General features: G+C 47.4%; 1 protein-coding gene across 1 annotated transcript; it reads right to left on the reverse strand.

Annotated features, from left to right (window-relative positions):
* Positions 1–658: 658 nt before the first annotated feature.
* LOC309796260 (nuclear RNA export factor 5-like) lies at positions 659–12,447 on the reverse strand (the record flags this gene model as incomplete). Its single annotated transcript, XM_082609306.1, has 17 exons — positions 659–703; positions 839–899; positions 3,551–3,745; positions 4,943–4,985; positions 5,304–5,362; positions 6,714–6,768; positions 7,391–7,524; positions 8,186–8,295; positions 8,481–8,588; positions 8,708–8,796; positions 8,943–9,012; positions 9,151–9,231; positions 9,348–9,452; positions 9,570–9,653; positions 10,264–10,417; positions 10,689–10,834; positions 12,268–12,447. The coding sequence occupies 17 exons, from the start codon at positions 12,445–12,447 to the stop codon at positions 659–661; spliced, it is 1,719 nt and encodes a 572-aa protein (XP_082465432.1).
* Positions 12,448–17,086: the final 4,639 nt, after the last annotated feature.

Genomic DNA, 17,086 nt, shown 5'->3' on the forward strand with positions numbered 1-17,086 from the left:
GTTCCTTTTTAAAAAAAGCTACAGGCAATGTAGTAGGTGTGAAGTGGCATCCTATTGTGTCTTTGATTTGCGTTTACTTAACGACTAATAGATTTTCCTCTGATCATTGCTTTTGCTCTGTCACACAAGTTTTGGTATGCTGTGTTTCCATTTTCAATTGTCTAAATGTATTTTTAAATTTCCCTACTTGATGCATGATATATGTAAACCCATCTAGCTGGGACATAAAGGAGTTTTGACGCATGCACTTTAAATCCCATTGCTATCCCATTTTTGAGCAGAATCTTCATGTTTTATAAATGGAAAAAAATTGTATAAAAACCCCACTTTTTTGTGTTAGAAGGTGCCTTGTCCTCGGGGAGGAAGGCAGGGATGTTCAGGCCTGGACCTACTGGCTCGTGATTGGGGCAGGGAAGAGCAATGGAGGACACACGACATACAGCTTGCAACAGCACTCTATATTATGAAACCAAACAGCAATCGTGAGTGGGGAAAAGACACAGAACAGCCGACCCTTCAAGTGGCTATGTTACCTGGCCTACAACGTAACTTTGGATTCTTGGTCAGCCAGGCCTCCAACCCTAGGCATGGACGTGGCCTGAGGCTGGAGATAAAAGATGATGTGGATGAAGACAAGGATGGCATCCAAGGGCTCCTTTTAGGGGATTTCTTTGAAGGCCTCCTCTGGGATCTTGTCCTCGGTCTGGAGAGAAGGAGTCGGAATGTGAGAAGAGCCCGCTCCCCGAGTTCCATTCCCAGGACACTGGCCTCCACCTTCTTGGCCTCCCTGAAGGCCCAGAAATGTTCATCTTTACCCCACTTGATTCCCAGACCTCACCTTGAGCATACTGCAGACTTGACAAGCTCTGGTGTAGTTCCATTCGTTGTCCTGAAGGCACCTGCAGTGGGAGAACAACAGGTGATCTCCATTAGTACCACAGTACAGTCACGCTGACCATGCAATGCCACCGCTATATGTATGCCACTTTCTTGCTGGGACACATGTACCAGTATGAACACTATGTGTAATGACGAAGAAAGACCCAGTGAAAAGCAAACCATGTATCACTAGCATTCATGCCCACTAGAATTCAAAACAGAAAAGTAGAGCTGGGCAAAAGAACAAGGGAATTCAATATATACTGATCAAGAAAGATGTTCAAGGAAATAGCAAATGAAAAATTTTAAAGTACAAGTCTCCAACCATCTTTTATTGAGATATAATGCACACACCACTTTAAAGTATACAAATCAGTGCTTTTTCGTACATTCACATGATTGTGCAACCACCACAACTATCTAATTCCAGAGTAATTTTACCACCTCAAAAAGAAGCTCCTTAACCATTAGTGATCACTCCCTATTCCTCCCCTTCCCCCAGACCCTGGCAACCACTAATCTGCTTTTGGTCCCTGTGGATTTGCCAATTCTGGACATTTCATACAATATTTGACTTTTTGTGACTGGCTTCTTTCACCTAGCATCCTGTTTTCAAGGGTCATCCATGTCATGACGTGTATCAGAACAGTATTCTTTTTTATGACTGAATAATATTCTACTATATGGATGTACCAAGATTTATTCATCCATTCATCAGCTACAGGACATTTGGGTTGTTTCCACTTTTCGTCTATTATCAATAATGCTGCTATGAACGTTCCTGAACAAATTTTAGAGTGTACACATGTTTTCATTTCTCCTGGTAGGATACTTAGGAGTGGGATTACTGGGTTTTATGGTAACTCCATGTGTAACATTTTGGGGAAGTGCCAAAATGTTTTCCCAAACCACTGCTCCCTTTTTTTTTTTTTTTTTTTTTTTTTTTTCTTTTTGCGGTATGCGGGCCTCTCACTGTTGTGGCCTCTCCCGTTGCGGAGCACAGGCTCCGGACGCGCAGGCCCAGCGGCCATGGCTCACGGGCCCAGCCGCCCCGCGGCACATGGGATCCTCCCAGACCGGGGCACGAACCCGTATCCCCTGCATCGGCAGGCGGACTCTCAACCACTGCGCCACCAGGGAGGCCCCACTGCTCCCTTTTATATTCCCATCAGTAACACATGAGAATTCCAATGTCTCCACATCCTCACCAACACTTGTTATCATTCCTTTCACTAATTAAAGCCATCTTAGTGGGTGTGACCTGGTAACTCACTGTGGTTTCAATTTGCATTTCCTTGATGACTAACGATGTTGAGAAGTTTCTCATTTCCTTCCTGGCCATTTATATGTCTTCTTTGGAGAAATGTCCATTCAGAGCCTTTCCCCAGTTTAAAAACATTGGGGTGTTTGCCTTTTTATTGTTGAGTTGCAAGGGTTCTTCACATATTCTTGCCGGATATGTGATATGCAAATATTTTCTCCCATTCTGTTGGTGGGCTTGTCACCTTTTTGATACTGTGCTTTGATGCTCAAGAGGTTTGAATTTTGACGAAGTCAACAATTTATCTACTTTTTTTCTTTGGTCGCTTGTGCTTTTGGTGTCATATGTAAGAAATGATTGCCTAATTCGTGAAGACTTACACCTGTTTCCTTCCCAGATTTTTATAGTCTTAGCTCTTACTTTTAGATCTTTGATCCATTTTCAGGCTAGGTTCGTACATGGTGTGTGAGTCAGGGGTCAAAATTCTTTGGTTTGCACACGGATACCCACTTGTCCCAGCACCATTTTTTGAAAACAATATTATTTTCCCATCAGATATTTTCAGCACTGTGTCTGGTTAATAATCAGTTGACCATAAATGTGAGGGTTTATCTGCGGACTCTCAGTTCTATTCCACTGATTCATACACTGTCCACAGGCCAGTACCACGTAGTCTTTATTACTGTGGCTTTGTAGCAAGTTTTGAAATTGGGACGTGTGAGTCTTCTAGCTTTGTTCTTCTCTTTCGAGATTGTTTTGGTGCACTTCCATATGAAGTTTAGGATAACCTGGTCAACTGTTGCAAAGAAGGATTCTGATAGGGACTGCATTGAACCTAGTTTGCTCTGGGTAGTACTGCCATCATAATAATATTGCCTTCCAACCCATGAAAATGGAGTGTCTTTCCCTTTATTTAGGCCTTCTTTATTCTTTTCAACAGCGTTTTACAGACTCTGGAATATGAGATTTGCACTTCTTTTGTTACATTTGTTTCAAAGCGTTGTACTATTTTGATGCCATGGTAGCTGGGCTTGCTTTCTTAATTTCATTTTCGGTTGTTCATTGCAAGTACATGGAAATACAAATAAGTTTTGTATATCGGTCTTGTATCCTGTAACTTTGGTGAACTTGGTTATCAGTTGTAGTAGGGTGTTTTGTTTTTTTGTTGGTTGGTTGGTGTGCGTGTGGATTGTCCTGGATTTTCCATATACAAGATAATATCACTGAGCATTATACTATCTTGAAAACCCTTTACACATATACTAGTATGATACCTTTCTCATGGGTTCACTTTTATTTTTGGAAGCAAAATATTCAAAAAGCTATTTTTCCAAATTGCTTTCGAGTTTCCATGATTCACTCCCCTACCGTTCCAACCCAACCTCATTCCCATACACACCCAGCACTCACTTCTGAGACCACTCGAGTTTCATCCCAGACAGGGTGGAGAAAGCCTGCACCATCTCCTGCTGCTCCTGGGAGAGGGAGGAGGGTGTAGGCATTGGGATGGAGAACGCACTCTGAGTCTCACTGGGGCGGGCGTTCCTTACAAACAGTTCGTCTTTCCCAATGCATAGATTGGAGGAAACATGGGAACTCAGACATCTGGAAAGATAGACCACCCCACACCCCAAACAATGATCCTGCTCCCACTGCCACTCAGCAACTAGATTCCTTCCATACCCCTGCTGTGTCTGTCTCCCAGGTTCCATAACTAGTACCTCTGCCCCTCCCCACAGAGCCCACCTTTGGAGAGAATGTCTACCACCTTCACTCGATTTATAGGTTTATCCCCAACCCACGGACAATTTCACATTTACCCTTTACCACAGCCCAAGTGCTGGACGCTCTGATCCCCATTCTCGGAAGAAGACACTGAGTCACACAGAGGTCATGTGACTTGACCAAGATCACACAGTGAGTGTTGTGTCAAGGAGAGAACCCATAGGCCGATTCCAGAGCCCATGCTGTTCTTAACCACTAGGCTAGACTGCTCCTGGGATCTCCCTGCTGGCTTTCCACAATACTGAGTAAACCTAAGGTCTGCACCACAACATTCCCATGCCCCTGAGCCCAGGCGGGGATGGACATTCCCACCCAAAACAGGGCTCTCACCTGCAGTATGGGGCAGGGGTAGCGATGAAGGTCCGGGTGAAGGCACACACACAGCCCTGACAACTTCCTTCCACTTCAACAGCAAACAAACAACAGTACCCCTGAGAGCCACACGTGCTCTACACGCTCACATGGTGTTGCCCAGTCAGGGAGTGACTGGACACTCATGCTGAGAGGGCAGCTGTTCACGGTTCCAGGGTGTTGGAAATGGGGAGGGCAACTATAGGAGCAGTCTGCGCCCAGTGACAGGGTCCCTGACAACCACTACACAAGTTCACGGGACACATTCTTCGCAGCTCCCCAAGAGGTGGATTCTACTGCCCCATTTTGCAAATGAAGAAACTGAGAGGTTTAGTAACGGCCCATGTTCTCAGAGTAAGTATCCGGGTAGAGAGCCACCAAACTCCACAGCCTATGTCCCCAACGCCCAGGGTGTGCAGGGCACACAGGCGTGGACACAGCTCAGACCTGGATTGTCTGTGGGAAGACTGAGGCCTGGAGAACACAGTGGGGGAGGGGAAGGGAACGGGAGGGGAAGGAATGGAAGGGAAGGAAAATGAGGGGATAGGAAGGAAATGGAAGGGAAGGGGAAGGAAGGCTTCAGGGAACCTGGGAGCTTCTGTGTGTGAGCCTGGCCAGGGGAAGGCAGCAGTGGGGCATCTGGGGAGGGGGTCTACACACACTCACCTTTCTTGAACACCCCACTGACGGAGAAACAGAGAATCATCTCCTGAAAGGGAAGAGCCCAGGCACCCAGTCACCACCTCCACCTCCTACCCACCTGTGGCTTCCTGGGCCCACCCGAGGGAGGAGGCAGGCGCTCACCATCTGGAACCACATGTGCACCCAAAGGAGCTGAAGTCATGCTGAGTCTTGGGCAACACACAGAGGGTGTGCACAATAACATATTTTGTGTGCTTCAGCAGCTAGGCCCGCAGGTCTGTGAAGGGAGGGGAAGCGAACAAAGGTCAGGGGCTGCCACGCCCTGGGCCCTATGATTGACCCCTTCACCGCCCTTTCCCACACAGTCTTCCCATCACACACTCACGCGGGTCCTTGAGCTTCTTTATATTCCTGCTGTCCTTGAAGTACTTGCACAAGCTGCTTCTAGGAGACAAAGAGCAACAGTGGGTGGTGGGTATATGCAGGAGCAGGCCTGTGTCTGCTGGGAAGCCACACGGACCCAGGAGCAGAGTCTAGGCTGTGATACTCATGGGGCTGGGTCCTCGGAATGGAAGGGAATGGTCAGGGAGGAGCAGGCCTCCTCGAGGTAAGCACAATGGATATGCTGTCGGTCTCCACACTCATGGATCAAGTAATACCTGAGGGAGAGTAATGAGGACAGTCGATCTCTGTGGTCTGGACCTCAAATGTGACTTGAGAACTCCGATGAGCAAACCTGTGCTTAGGTCTCCTCAACTCTCCTAGCCCTCCTCCCCTTGCTCAGATTCCCAAGGGTACTTACTGCTGCAGGAATTGCAGGACTAGACTCTTCAGTGTCACAGAGCCTATACAGCATTCCTGGAATCAAAAGGCATTTGAGATTGTGTGGCTGATAAGGGATCTGTGGCTCTCCTGCAACTCACCAAATGTTGTTTGATCCTCTTCATCACCTTGCAGGGCTTTATTATGTAGGGAGTGTCAACGTCAATGATAATTGGTGAGGGTAATCCTGGCCATCCTGGAGAAGTGAAGAGGAAATCAGGATTGGACATCAGGGGAGTGGCCCTTGATGACCGGGAAAAAATTTTGGTCAAGGAGGGTGAGGGTCAGAGGTCAGGTGTGAAAGGGCGCTGGAAATTCCATGGGAAAGCTTACAGTAGATGTCTTCATCATGAGGTCTTGGAAGTCTCTAGTGTTATATGCAACTTGTGTGTGTGTGTGTGTGTGTGTGTGTGTGTGTGTATTTATGGGTATTTTTCCAGAAAGTATATCCATGTCATTTTCAGGAGTCCATGTGCCCCAAAATGGTTAAGGGTCTGATGCCAACATGTAGTCTAGGCAAGAACCAAAGGGCTTGAGGGCAGGTGCAGAGGTCACCGACATTAGTACGAGACAATGATTTTCGTAGGCACTTATCAGGCATAATAACTTTGGAAAACATTCTCTGATGGCCCTGTCCAAAACCAAAAATAGCGAAGAGGTGGTTGATAGTTCAACTTTGCAATGCTTCCTGTGAGTTAAAACGCTAATACCAAAAACAGAGATCAGTGAGTTCTGGCCCAAGCAGCAGCCACATTTGCACACCTCTGCTTCTGATTTTAAGGGTTTTCAGTCCACTTCCCTGTTGAGCACTGATTATCTGTCATCCTACTGTCCGAAAGGCACTGTCTCCTCATCTCTCTCAGTACCTTCACTTTAATATTCCTTCCCTCCCTCCCTCTCCTTCGCCTTGGTAGCTCCCACCCAGACTACTCAGACTCCCTTCTCCAGTGCCACAGGGACCAGCATTTCAAACCCATGCTGCAGGGCTTCCTTCTCCTCCCTTCCTTCCTCCAGGGCCCCACTGAAGGCTGTGGGGAGAAGAGGGCATGGAGTGGGAGCCCGGGGCCCTGCCACCTCACTGGGAGTCCAGCACTCTGGCAAGACCCGGACACCCCCCCGGGATGGCCCAGGATGCTGGGCCAGGGAGGTGAGTGAGGTGGGGCTCAGGAGGCAGGGAGGGAGATGGAGGGGATGAGGACAGAAAGGGAGTGAAGGTAGGAGGGGAGAGATGAGAGAGACCTAGGGGCACAGAGACAAGGGAGAGAGAGAAAACAAAGGGAAGGGAAAGAAGCTCTCCCGTGGTGGGGGTCAGGGAAGAAGAGAGAAGAAAGGGGAAACGGCACACCCGTTGCGGCTCTTCAGCTGACCCAGAATTCCCCAGACAGAGAAGCTAGGAATGGAAACAATGCACATGTTGGGCTGGGGGCCCACTGGATACTGGCTGAAACTTTGTCACCTGAGTGAGCATAGCCAGACTTGGGCATGGGAAAACGAGCAGCCATGGGGGCAGATCTTCCCCAGATGGAGGAAAGGGTCAGGTACCAGCTCTGTATGGGGCTGAGGATCCGTGGCCCCCTCTGATGACCACCGTCTTCTCTCCCGATGACCCCTGCACCTGTCTGAGTTGGTTCTTTATCTGAGGAATCATACCTGTCTCAGGCTGCCCAGGGCTCCTGTGAAGGACCAGGCGGGATGCTGTGACGTGTGCAGGGAGGGATGGCAAGTGCCCCTGAGAGGCCTGTCCTTCTGTCTCCTCTACCGCCTCTGCCCTCTGCCTTCCACTCCTGCCTCAGGAAGCCCTCTGATCACTGGCGGGAGCCCACGTCTGGCCCCTTGACTCAAGGAGCCCTGCTTTTTCCCAAGCTGGACCCCAAGGAGGGTCCAATTCCTGGCACTGGGCCAGCAGAATGGATGTCATGACAGCAGCCACCCACGGCCTCAGCCCTCAGCATGGCGCAGGAAAGCCCCCATGTCAACCTGGGAGAGGAGGGTGGACCCCTTTGGAGGCAGGGGAAGAGGGCCCCTCTCAGAACGGGGGAGGCACACCCCAGCTCAGCACGAAGAAGGAAGGCTTCGCTCAGCAAGAGGCCCGGGACTGGAGGACCCTTCTCAGTCCAGGGCGCCAGCATCTGGATCAAGGCTGGTCGCTCCTGGTCCTGGTGAGGAGGAGAAGCCCTGCTTCCTGGGGCACACTCTTGGGAGGCCTTGGTGCAATATAGCTGGGCACAGAGAGTTGGAAACAGACCCCAGAGCACCTGCAGAGGTGAGCAGGTCAGGGGAAGGAAACTCCTCACCGGTGATAGACACAGAGAGAGCAGAAGGTGGGGCCTGTGATCCTCCCAGAAGACCAGGGCTGCCACCTCTGGCAAAGGGGCACTGTCACAGATAGTCTAGGCTCCCATGGGTGAAGGTCACCAAGAAGGGTGACAGGGTGTTCACACTGACCTTACATAGGTGGACTGGTCTGCGAAGGTGTCACACAATGGGTTCCCTTGCAGCCACAGCTCTTCAAGCTTCAGCCCTTGCATCTTGCTCAACTCCCACACAGACTTCAGCTGAGAAATATGGGGCGGAAGTGGGAAAAGGAATCCCAGGGAAAGAGGGACATCTGGATCTCTGCACACCCATACCCCTGCCCTCCCTCACAGGTACCTTCACCTGCCTCCTGTCATCACTCTGATGGCCACTAACACGCCCCCTCTGCTCTCAACCCAACTTTGACCTGGCTCCCTCTTCTCACCTCATTTTCAGAGAGGTTCAGGGTTTTGACTGTGGGGGCCACCTGTATAATGTCAGACAGGCCATCCAGCTGGTACAGTTTGTTGCTGCTCAAGTTCAAGGACAACAGCTTTGGGGCAAGAAGAGGTAGAGTGAAGGTTACTATCGAGGACCTTGGAGACAAATCTGCCCTGCACCCCAGCTCTTCCACCCCCTACCCTAATACCAGCACTGGGCCTACAGCCTTACCTCAGGGAAATTCTTTTCGATGATCTGCAGGGTGGCAGCCATGCAGCTTCTTCGATTCAGAATTATATCAATATCATGGCCTACCAAGTCTTCAGGAAGGAGAGGGGAGGGAATCAGATGGCTGAGTGGGGTCTTGGGCCAGCACCAGCCCCTCCCCACGTTACCATCCCTAAGTCACCCTCCAGGAAGACCCCTCTGCCCTCGCCTGCCCTAGAATTACTGCTGTCAGCCATACCTGGGTCAAAGCGGAGCCTCTGCAGGTCAAGAGCTTGCTGGGAGACATCAAATCGTTTGCGCAAGGTCAGCTGTGGAGAAAGAGATGGAGACAGCCACTCTGAGGCTGTGGTGATGGCAGGGAAATCGGGGGTGAGGGGGACGGGGCACTGGAGGAAGGAGAGGTGGGTCTGAGCGCTGGCACACAACACGCCTTGAGTCTGCATTACCTTTAGCTGCTCCATTTCTTCTGGCTTCAACTTATCCCGCACAGAGTAGGGAACAGCGGAGGGGCCGACAAAGACAGGTATCTGCAGGAAGCAGAGGTGGGGTAAGCACCAGGAACTCTAGTTCCAAAGAAGACAACCAGCCCCTGGCCTGTCCTCCTTCCTCAGGATGAGGTACACGTCACGCCCTCGACACACACCTTTCGTCTCTCCTCGTCACAAATCTTGTAGCTGACATCCATCAATGCACGGGCAGTGCTAGCTTCCTGGACAAAGAACTGAGCCCCATTTTGCAAAAAGTGGAACTACAGGGAGTGAATGCAACAGCAATAGTATCAGAAGCCAACAGACCCTGCTGAACCAGGTCTCCCTCTCTCCCCCTTCCCTGTGCCCACGCGTCTGGCTCCGGCATCCTCTCTTACGTCCACTGGAGTGAAGGGGACACTGCAATGGCTCTGGATTGAGTTCATTAGCCATGTCTTGTCATACTTCATCCCACAAGGAATCTAAGGATGAAAAGAAGGGATGGGAGAGAGGACAGACAGCAGGGAGTTTAGGCTGGAGGACGAACCTTTTCCTGTTCTTTTCCGGCCTTCTACTGAGCTTGAAAGGGCTTCTAAAGAAGGGACCACTGGCACGATTTCTTATGGGTGTGCATAACATGGATTTCCTAAATACCCTTTATCTCCAGTCAAACTCTCTTCCACATAATGAAGGTGACAGAGGTGATCTTCCTTTTATAAATTTCCAGGAGATCCTACCCAGTGCAGACACTGCTTGCCCCTCAGACAAGGTCTCCAGAGGCTCGACCCTCGATCTCCCACACTCAGCTTGCCAAGCTGAGACCTCCAATGTGGAGTTGCTCCATATCCTTGGCAGTAGTTTCCATCTTTGCTTTGAGACAGGCTTCTCCGTTCTCCTCACGGTCAGCCTGTTCCCTTTACATTGCTTCTCTGAATCTGCCGTTAGGTGAACAAGACTTTTAACTCCTGGTAATAAAAGGGACAGATTACAAACTGTCCCCAGTGAAATAAACCATCATCTCTACATGAGACCAACACAACTCCCCCTGGCTTTTCTCTCCTGCACATTCTATACATTTTTCAGGATACTCACTGTGACCCTGAACCAGCTCCGTGAGGTTCCATCATGTGTGTTCTCCTCCATTTCTCTCTCCAGACGTTTTCTATTTTTCCACACAGTCTTATGCATGTGGCCTTCACTGTGCCATCTCACTGTCCTCTTGTTGCCTTGGATGGCACAGGGACAGCTGCAGGGGGGATGTGGAGAGAAGGAGGGTGAGGGGCCATAAGTGCTAAGAAAGTCTTCTGTACACCGTCGTCTCTTTGACACCAGCACTACAATTAGCTTTGCTCAACCATTATTTCACTTCGAGCAAACTTCTGTTTTGCAGTGAGAGAAAAAAAACAAGTCCACGGAGACTGAGAGAGGTGCATGGTCCCAGGAGCTCCTGTGTAAAAACCCTGCTGCCTGGCCACTTACTGTCTTACTTCGGGGTCTTCCTGGACATCCCTCTTCACCATGTTTCCAGCATCCTACTGCAGGTGTGAGGGCTGAGGCTCACACACATCGTGTTCGTAATGAGGGCTCCTCTCGCCAGAATTACCTGGGAAAGAACTCCAACCTTTCTTTCTTCCTTGAGGTGGTCTACCACCATCACTGTATTCTGAAAAGAGGAACAAAAATACAAGTTTGCAGACACATCTGTGGTCCACTTACCACGTACCATGTCTTAGGCTAACAGCATGGTAGGGCAGGCAAAGTGCCAACCTGGCCTAAGGGACCAATCCCACAAACCTCAGAAAGGACACTCTTCTGCCTGTCCAGAGAGGGCAGCCTTATCCGACAGATGGCACTATCAGGGGAAGAATCGAGGAGGAGCAGGATGAGGAAGAGGAGGACAAGGAGGAGAAAGAGGGAGGAGAAGGAGGAGGGAGGAGAGGACAACTGCGGTGAAACTTTTAAAACAGTGGAGCTGGACTGATAAAGAACCGTGGTGTATGCGTCCATGGGTTAGACTGGACAGCAGTCATATATATACCAGGAAGGCACCCGAATCTTGCCTTCTCTCAGGACTTTCCAGCAACCACACCAATACCTCTCTTGTGCTTGACAAATCCAATGATCCACCAAACCGATTCCACTAACAACCAGCAAGCTGGCTGGACTTACTTTGCCAGTGCACTAGGAGCTTTAATGTCAGGTGGCACAGAGGTAACAACCTCCTGAACTGTCTCCCTTCCTCCAGCCTTGCCCTGAACAATAGGCTGTTTGAAAGAGCCACAGTGATCTCTCTCCTGGGCCAGCCTGAAATGCCTTTCAGCTCAGCAGGCAACTCTTCCTCACTTCAGCTCTTCTATAAGAAGGGTGTGAATGATAACCTGGAATGATGTGTCAACCACCATTTCCAAGTGTTTAGGGATCCTTCTATTTGCTTTCTATTACTGGTTTCTAATTTGATTCCATCGTGGCCAGGGAGCACACTCTGGGAGATCTCAAGTCTTCTTATTTTTTTTAATAATTTTCTTTCTTTATTTATGGCTGCATTGGGTCTTCGTTGCTGCACACGGGCTTTCTCTAATTGCGGCTAGCGGGGGCTACTCTTCGTTGTGGTGCATGGACATCTCATTGCAATGGCTTCTATTGAGCTCTAGGCGCGCGGGCTTCAGTAATTGTGGCACGCGGGCTCAGTAGTTGTGGCTCGAGGGCTCTAGAGCACAGGCTCAGTAGTTGAGGTGCATGGGCTTAGCTGCTCGGCGGCATGTGGGGTCTTCCTCACCAGGGCTCGAACCAGTGTCCCCTGCACTGGCAGGCGGATTCTTAACCACCGCACCACCAGGGAAGTCCCTCAATTATGTTTGAATTTACTGACAATTGTCTGATGGTCAAGGAGATGGTCTAACTTGGTGAATGTTACAGAGACCCCTCGGGAAAAACCTGTACTCTGCTGTTGGTGGGCGGACTGTTCTATTTATGTCATGTACATCTCCTTAGTTTACTGTGTTATTCAGGTCTTCTATATCCTTGCTGATTTTCTCCCTAGTAAATCTGTCACTTGCTAAGAGGGAGGTGGGTGTCAAAGGCCCCCACTATAATTACAGATCTGGTTCTTTCTCCTTTCAGCTCCACCAGCTTCTGCTTCATGTACTTTGAGGCTCTGTTGTTTGGTGAGTACGCATTTAGGATCTTTATGTCTCCCGGGTGTCCTGATCCTTTCATCATTCCGTAAGGCTTTGGCTCTTGTTCATTTTCTTTACTCTGACATCTACTGTACTGCATACTGAAGCTACAGGCACGCTTTGAAAGTGTCCTGGGTACACTTCATCTTGTATTCACTCCCAGAAGTTGTATTGCTGTTCACCCCTCCGCCCACAAATTCTCCCCTCCAACATGTCTAATTCACCATGGAAAAAGATTTGGAAGTTTTTCGGCCCCTGCAGAAATAAGGTTGTGTCAATTCTCTTCCCCATAGGTGGATTCACTAAGGGTATTTTATTTTTAACACATTCCACTGAAACAGTGAATCAGGAGATAATCATACTAGTGGCTTGTGGGGAGGGAGGATTATGGTAATTACACTGTTAGAAACCAGCTTCCTTTGGGTTGTAATGCTTAAGGTTCTCTAGGTTTGTGTGCTGTGCCTTTTGTACATTAACTATTCCATGTTGTCTCAGGGCACACATATGAGTAAAGATCCGTCCACTGCTGATCACTCCACGATGGAGTGATTACGACCAGGCCTCAGATGAACTCCTCTGGGGAGCTGTTGCTTTCCCCGTGTGGCCCACTGTCAGGGCAATCCTGCTACTCACAACCTTGGGACTTTCCTTGTGTGGCACTGGAAGTGAAAGTAAACACAGATAGGGCACTTGACCCACAAATGTCACTTGCTCAGTCCCCAAAACTCGGAGGGGGCATGGTGTGCTCTCTTTCTCCCACACTCCACATCCAACTGGTCAGGAAATTCTCTCGGCCCCTCTCTCAAAGTATGTCCAGAAGCCAGCCACTTCTCACCACCTCCATTACCACCACCCTGACCAAGACACCAACATCTACCTCCTGGACTGGACTGCTGTCCAGCTGGCCCCTCTGCTTTCATCCTGGCTCCCTTACCTGTCTGTTTTCAGCCCAGCAGCAGAGCGCAAGTCACATCATTTCAGTCCTCTGCTCAACAGCACATCACAATGGTTTGAAGCCCACCAACATGCTCAAAAGCCAGGAGTTCATAATGACCCTCATCAACAACAACAACAACAAAGAGGAACCTTATTGCTGACCTTTGGAGAATGCCGGGCAACCAACTCGTTTTCAGGGAAATCCAGCAATGAAAGGGAAAAGTTCACATTTTAAAGGGAGCAGTAAGGGCATGTGGTCTACATACGGTGTATAGGAAGAGTCAGAGTCATTTGCAAGAACCCACATTCCTTCCGAAATAACGTTGCCGAGGGGAAAGGGTAAAAGGAGCTAGCTGACAGCTACTGCAGTCCCCTGGCTGACCAACTGCATCAGGTGCCTGAACAGGGCTAGAGACCTCCCTCAGCAAGGTGATTCAGACACAAGCAGTCTCAGACATCGCCTTGTCAAGTATTTGATAGAATAATCCAGTGAAACCATGTGGTCCTGGGATTTACTTTGCTGAGAGATATTTGTTAACTGATTAAATCTCCTTACTCATTAATCGATCTGTTCATATTATGTATTTCTTTATGATTCAGTCTTGCTAGATTGTCTGGTTGGGGGACTTTATCCATTTCTTCTAGGTTTTCCAATTTGTTGGCATACAATTATTCACAGTATTCGCTAATAATCCTTTTAATTTCTGTAGTATCAGTTGTAATGTCCCTCTTTCATTTCTGAATTTAATTATTTGAGTGTCCTCTATTTTCTGTTTCTTAGTGAGTCTAACTTAGGGTTTCTTAATTTTGTGTAGCTTTAACAAAAACCCAACTCTTAGTTTCATTTACTTTTCTTCTATTGTTGTTGGTTTTTTTCTCTATTTCATTTACCTCTGCTCTTATATATCTCCTTCCTTCTGCTAGCTTTGGCTTTAGTTTTTTCTTCTGTTTCTAATTTCTTGAGCTGTAAAATTAGGCTGTTGATTTGAGATCTTTTGTCTTTTCAATGTACACATTTAAAGCTATAAACTTCCTTCTTAACACACCTTTGCTGCATCCCTTAAGTTTTGGTATGATGGACTTTCCTTTTAATTTGTCTCAAAGTAGTTTCTAATTTCCTTTGTGACTTCTTCTTTGACCCATTCATTGTTTATGAGTGTGTATGGGGATTCCAGAAAAAATGAAAACTAGAACTCCCATATGACCCAACAATCCCACTTCTTGGTATATGTCCAAAAGAACTGAAAGTAGAATCTTGAGGGGATACCTGCACATCTATGTTCATAGCAGCACTACTCACAACAGCCAAGAAGTAGAAACAATTAAAATGTCCATCGATGGATAAAAGGATGAACAAATTGTGGTATATATATATATATATATATATATATATATATATATCACACACACACACACACACACACACACACACAATGGAATATTATGCAGCCTTTTAAAGGAAGGCAATTCTGTCATATGCTACAGCATGGATGAACCTTGAGAACATTACGCTAAATGAAATAAGCCAGTCACGAGAAGACAAATACTGTATGATTCCACTTACATAAGGTTTCTAGGGACTTCCCTGGTGGTCCAGTGGGTAAGACTCCATGCTCACATTGCAGGGGGCCCATGTTCAATCCCTGGTCGGGGAACTAGATCCTGCAAGCATGCTGCAACTGAGAGTCTGCATGCCAAGGCTAAGAAGCCTGCATGCCACAACTGAGTCTGCATGCCGCAACTAAGAAGTCTGCATGCCGCAACTAGAGATCCAGCATGCTGCAACAAAGAGCCGGCACAGCCAAAATAATAAATAAATATATATATATTTTTAAAGTTGGGAAAACTATCGTAAACAGAGTCCATGGGTTTAATCCAAATAAGGTATCTAAAGTAGTCAGATTCATAGAAACAGACAGTAGAATGGGGTTACCAGGGACTGGGGGGAAGGGACAAAGGGGAATTGCTGTTTAATGTATAGAGTTTCAGAATTGAAAGATGAAAAAGTTCTGAAGATTGGTTTCACAGCAATGTGAATCAACTTAACTGTACTGAACTGAACACTTAAAAATGGTTATGATGGTAAATTTTATGTCACGTATTTTTACCATAGTTTTTAAACCTGTATATTAGAGTGTGATTACTCAAAAGGAAATATTAAGAAAAGTTTTTGTTTGGATATGTAAATACAAACGTAAAGAAGTCAACGTAAAGGAACACGTGAGAATGTCAACTGTGCTTATGAGTAGGTGTTTGGAATGCACAAGAGGTGTACTTTCACGTGCATGCTTTACTTGCATAAAAGGCTGGGTCAGGTTTTGCCACGGGCTTGGGGGGAAGCACTATTACTATTGACTCATTCCATAGCATAAGAGGAACAATTACTGATAATCAGATCCACCTGTCTTCTCTCTGATTATTAAGCTACATCACTTTGGACAATTCACCCAACTTCTCCTGATCTCAAATTACTTACATGTAAAAATCAGGGATTAGAGCTAACCACCACCTCAATCAAGATACAAGGCATACAGCCATAAAAAGAAACGTAATTGAGCTATTTGTAATGAGGTGGATAGACCTAGAGTCTGTCATACAGAGTGAAGTAAGTCAGAAAGAGAAAGACAAATACCGTATGCTAACACATATACATGGAGCTTAAGAAAAAAAATTTCATGAAGACCCTAGGGGTAAAACAGGAATAAAGGCACAAAATTACTTGAGAATGGACCTGAGGATATGGGGAGGGGGAAGGGTAAGCTGTTGCAAAGCAAGAGAGAGGCATGGACATATATATACACTACCAAACGTAAGGTAGATAGCTAGTGGGAAGCAGCCGTATAGCACAGGGATTTCAGCTCTGTGCGGTGCCTTGTGACCACCTAGAGGGGTGGGATACGGAGGGTGGGTGGGAGGGAGATGTAAGAGGGAAGGGATATGGGAACAGATGTTTATGTATAACTGATTCACTTTGTTATAAAGCACAAACTAACACACCATTGTGAAGCAATTATGCTCCAATTTTTAAAAAAAAGATATAAAGCATGTATCACACCCCAAACGGTTCCTGGTTAATCTTTCCACCTCCCAGCTCCATATAAACCTTGATCTGCTCACAGTCCCTATATATTTGTTTTGCCTGCTGTAGAATTTCTTGTAAATGGAATCATACATGCTGCACACCTTTGTGTCTGGCTTTTTAAAGTCAGCATCATGTTTTTGAAATCCATTTATGTTCCTGCCTATTCTATTGCTGAGTAATGTCCCACGGTATGGGTTGTAGTTCTCCACCTCGTTTACACAGTAGAGCCACTTGGGGAGTTTGAGAATATCACCAGCTCCAAGCTATACCCACAATAATTAAAGCAGAACTGGGTTGAGACCCAGGCACCCACATTTTGTAAATTCTCCACGTGACTGCAGTGTGCAACCACAGTTGAAAGCTACTGTATTAAAGTATCAGCTTTTGGTTTATGCTTGCCAGAGACCATAGCAATGGATGCCACCTCATTTTGCTGGCTTTCCACTCTGTTGTTTTAGGGACCTAGTGATTCCATTAGCTTAAATTAGAGACTGGCAGACTACAGCCCATGGGCCAAACCTGGCCTGGGGCCTGTTTCTCTAGGGCCTGCAAGGTAAGAATGGTTTTTACATATTTCAATGGTTAAAACAATAATATTTCTTGACATGTGAAAATTATTTGAAATCCACACGCCAATGTCCATACGCAGAGTTTTAGTGGAACACAGCCATACTTGTCTGTGGAGGCTTCCGCTCTACAACAGCAGAGCTGAGTAGTTACG

This window comes from Mesoplodon mirus (assembly GCF_964341445.2).
Source record: "Mesoplodon mirus genome assembly, chromosome: X".
In the NCBI taxonomy this organism is placed as follows: Eukaryota; Metazoa; Chordata; class Mammalia; order Artiodactyla; family Ziphiidae; genus Mesoplodon; species Mesoplodon mirus.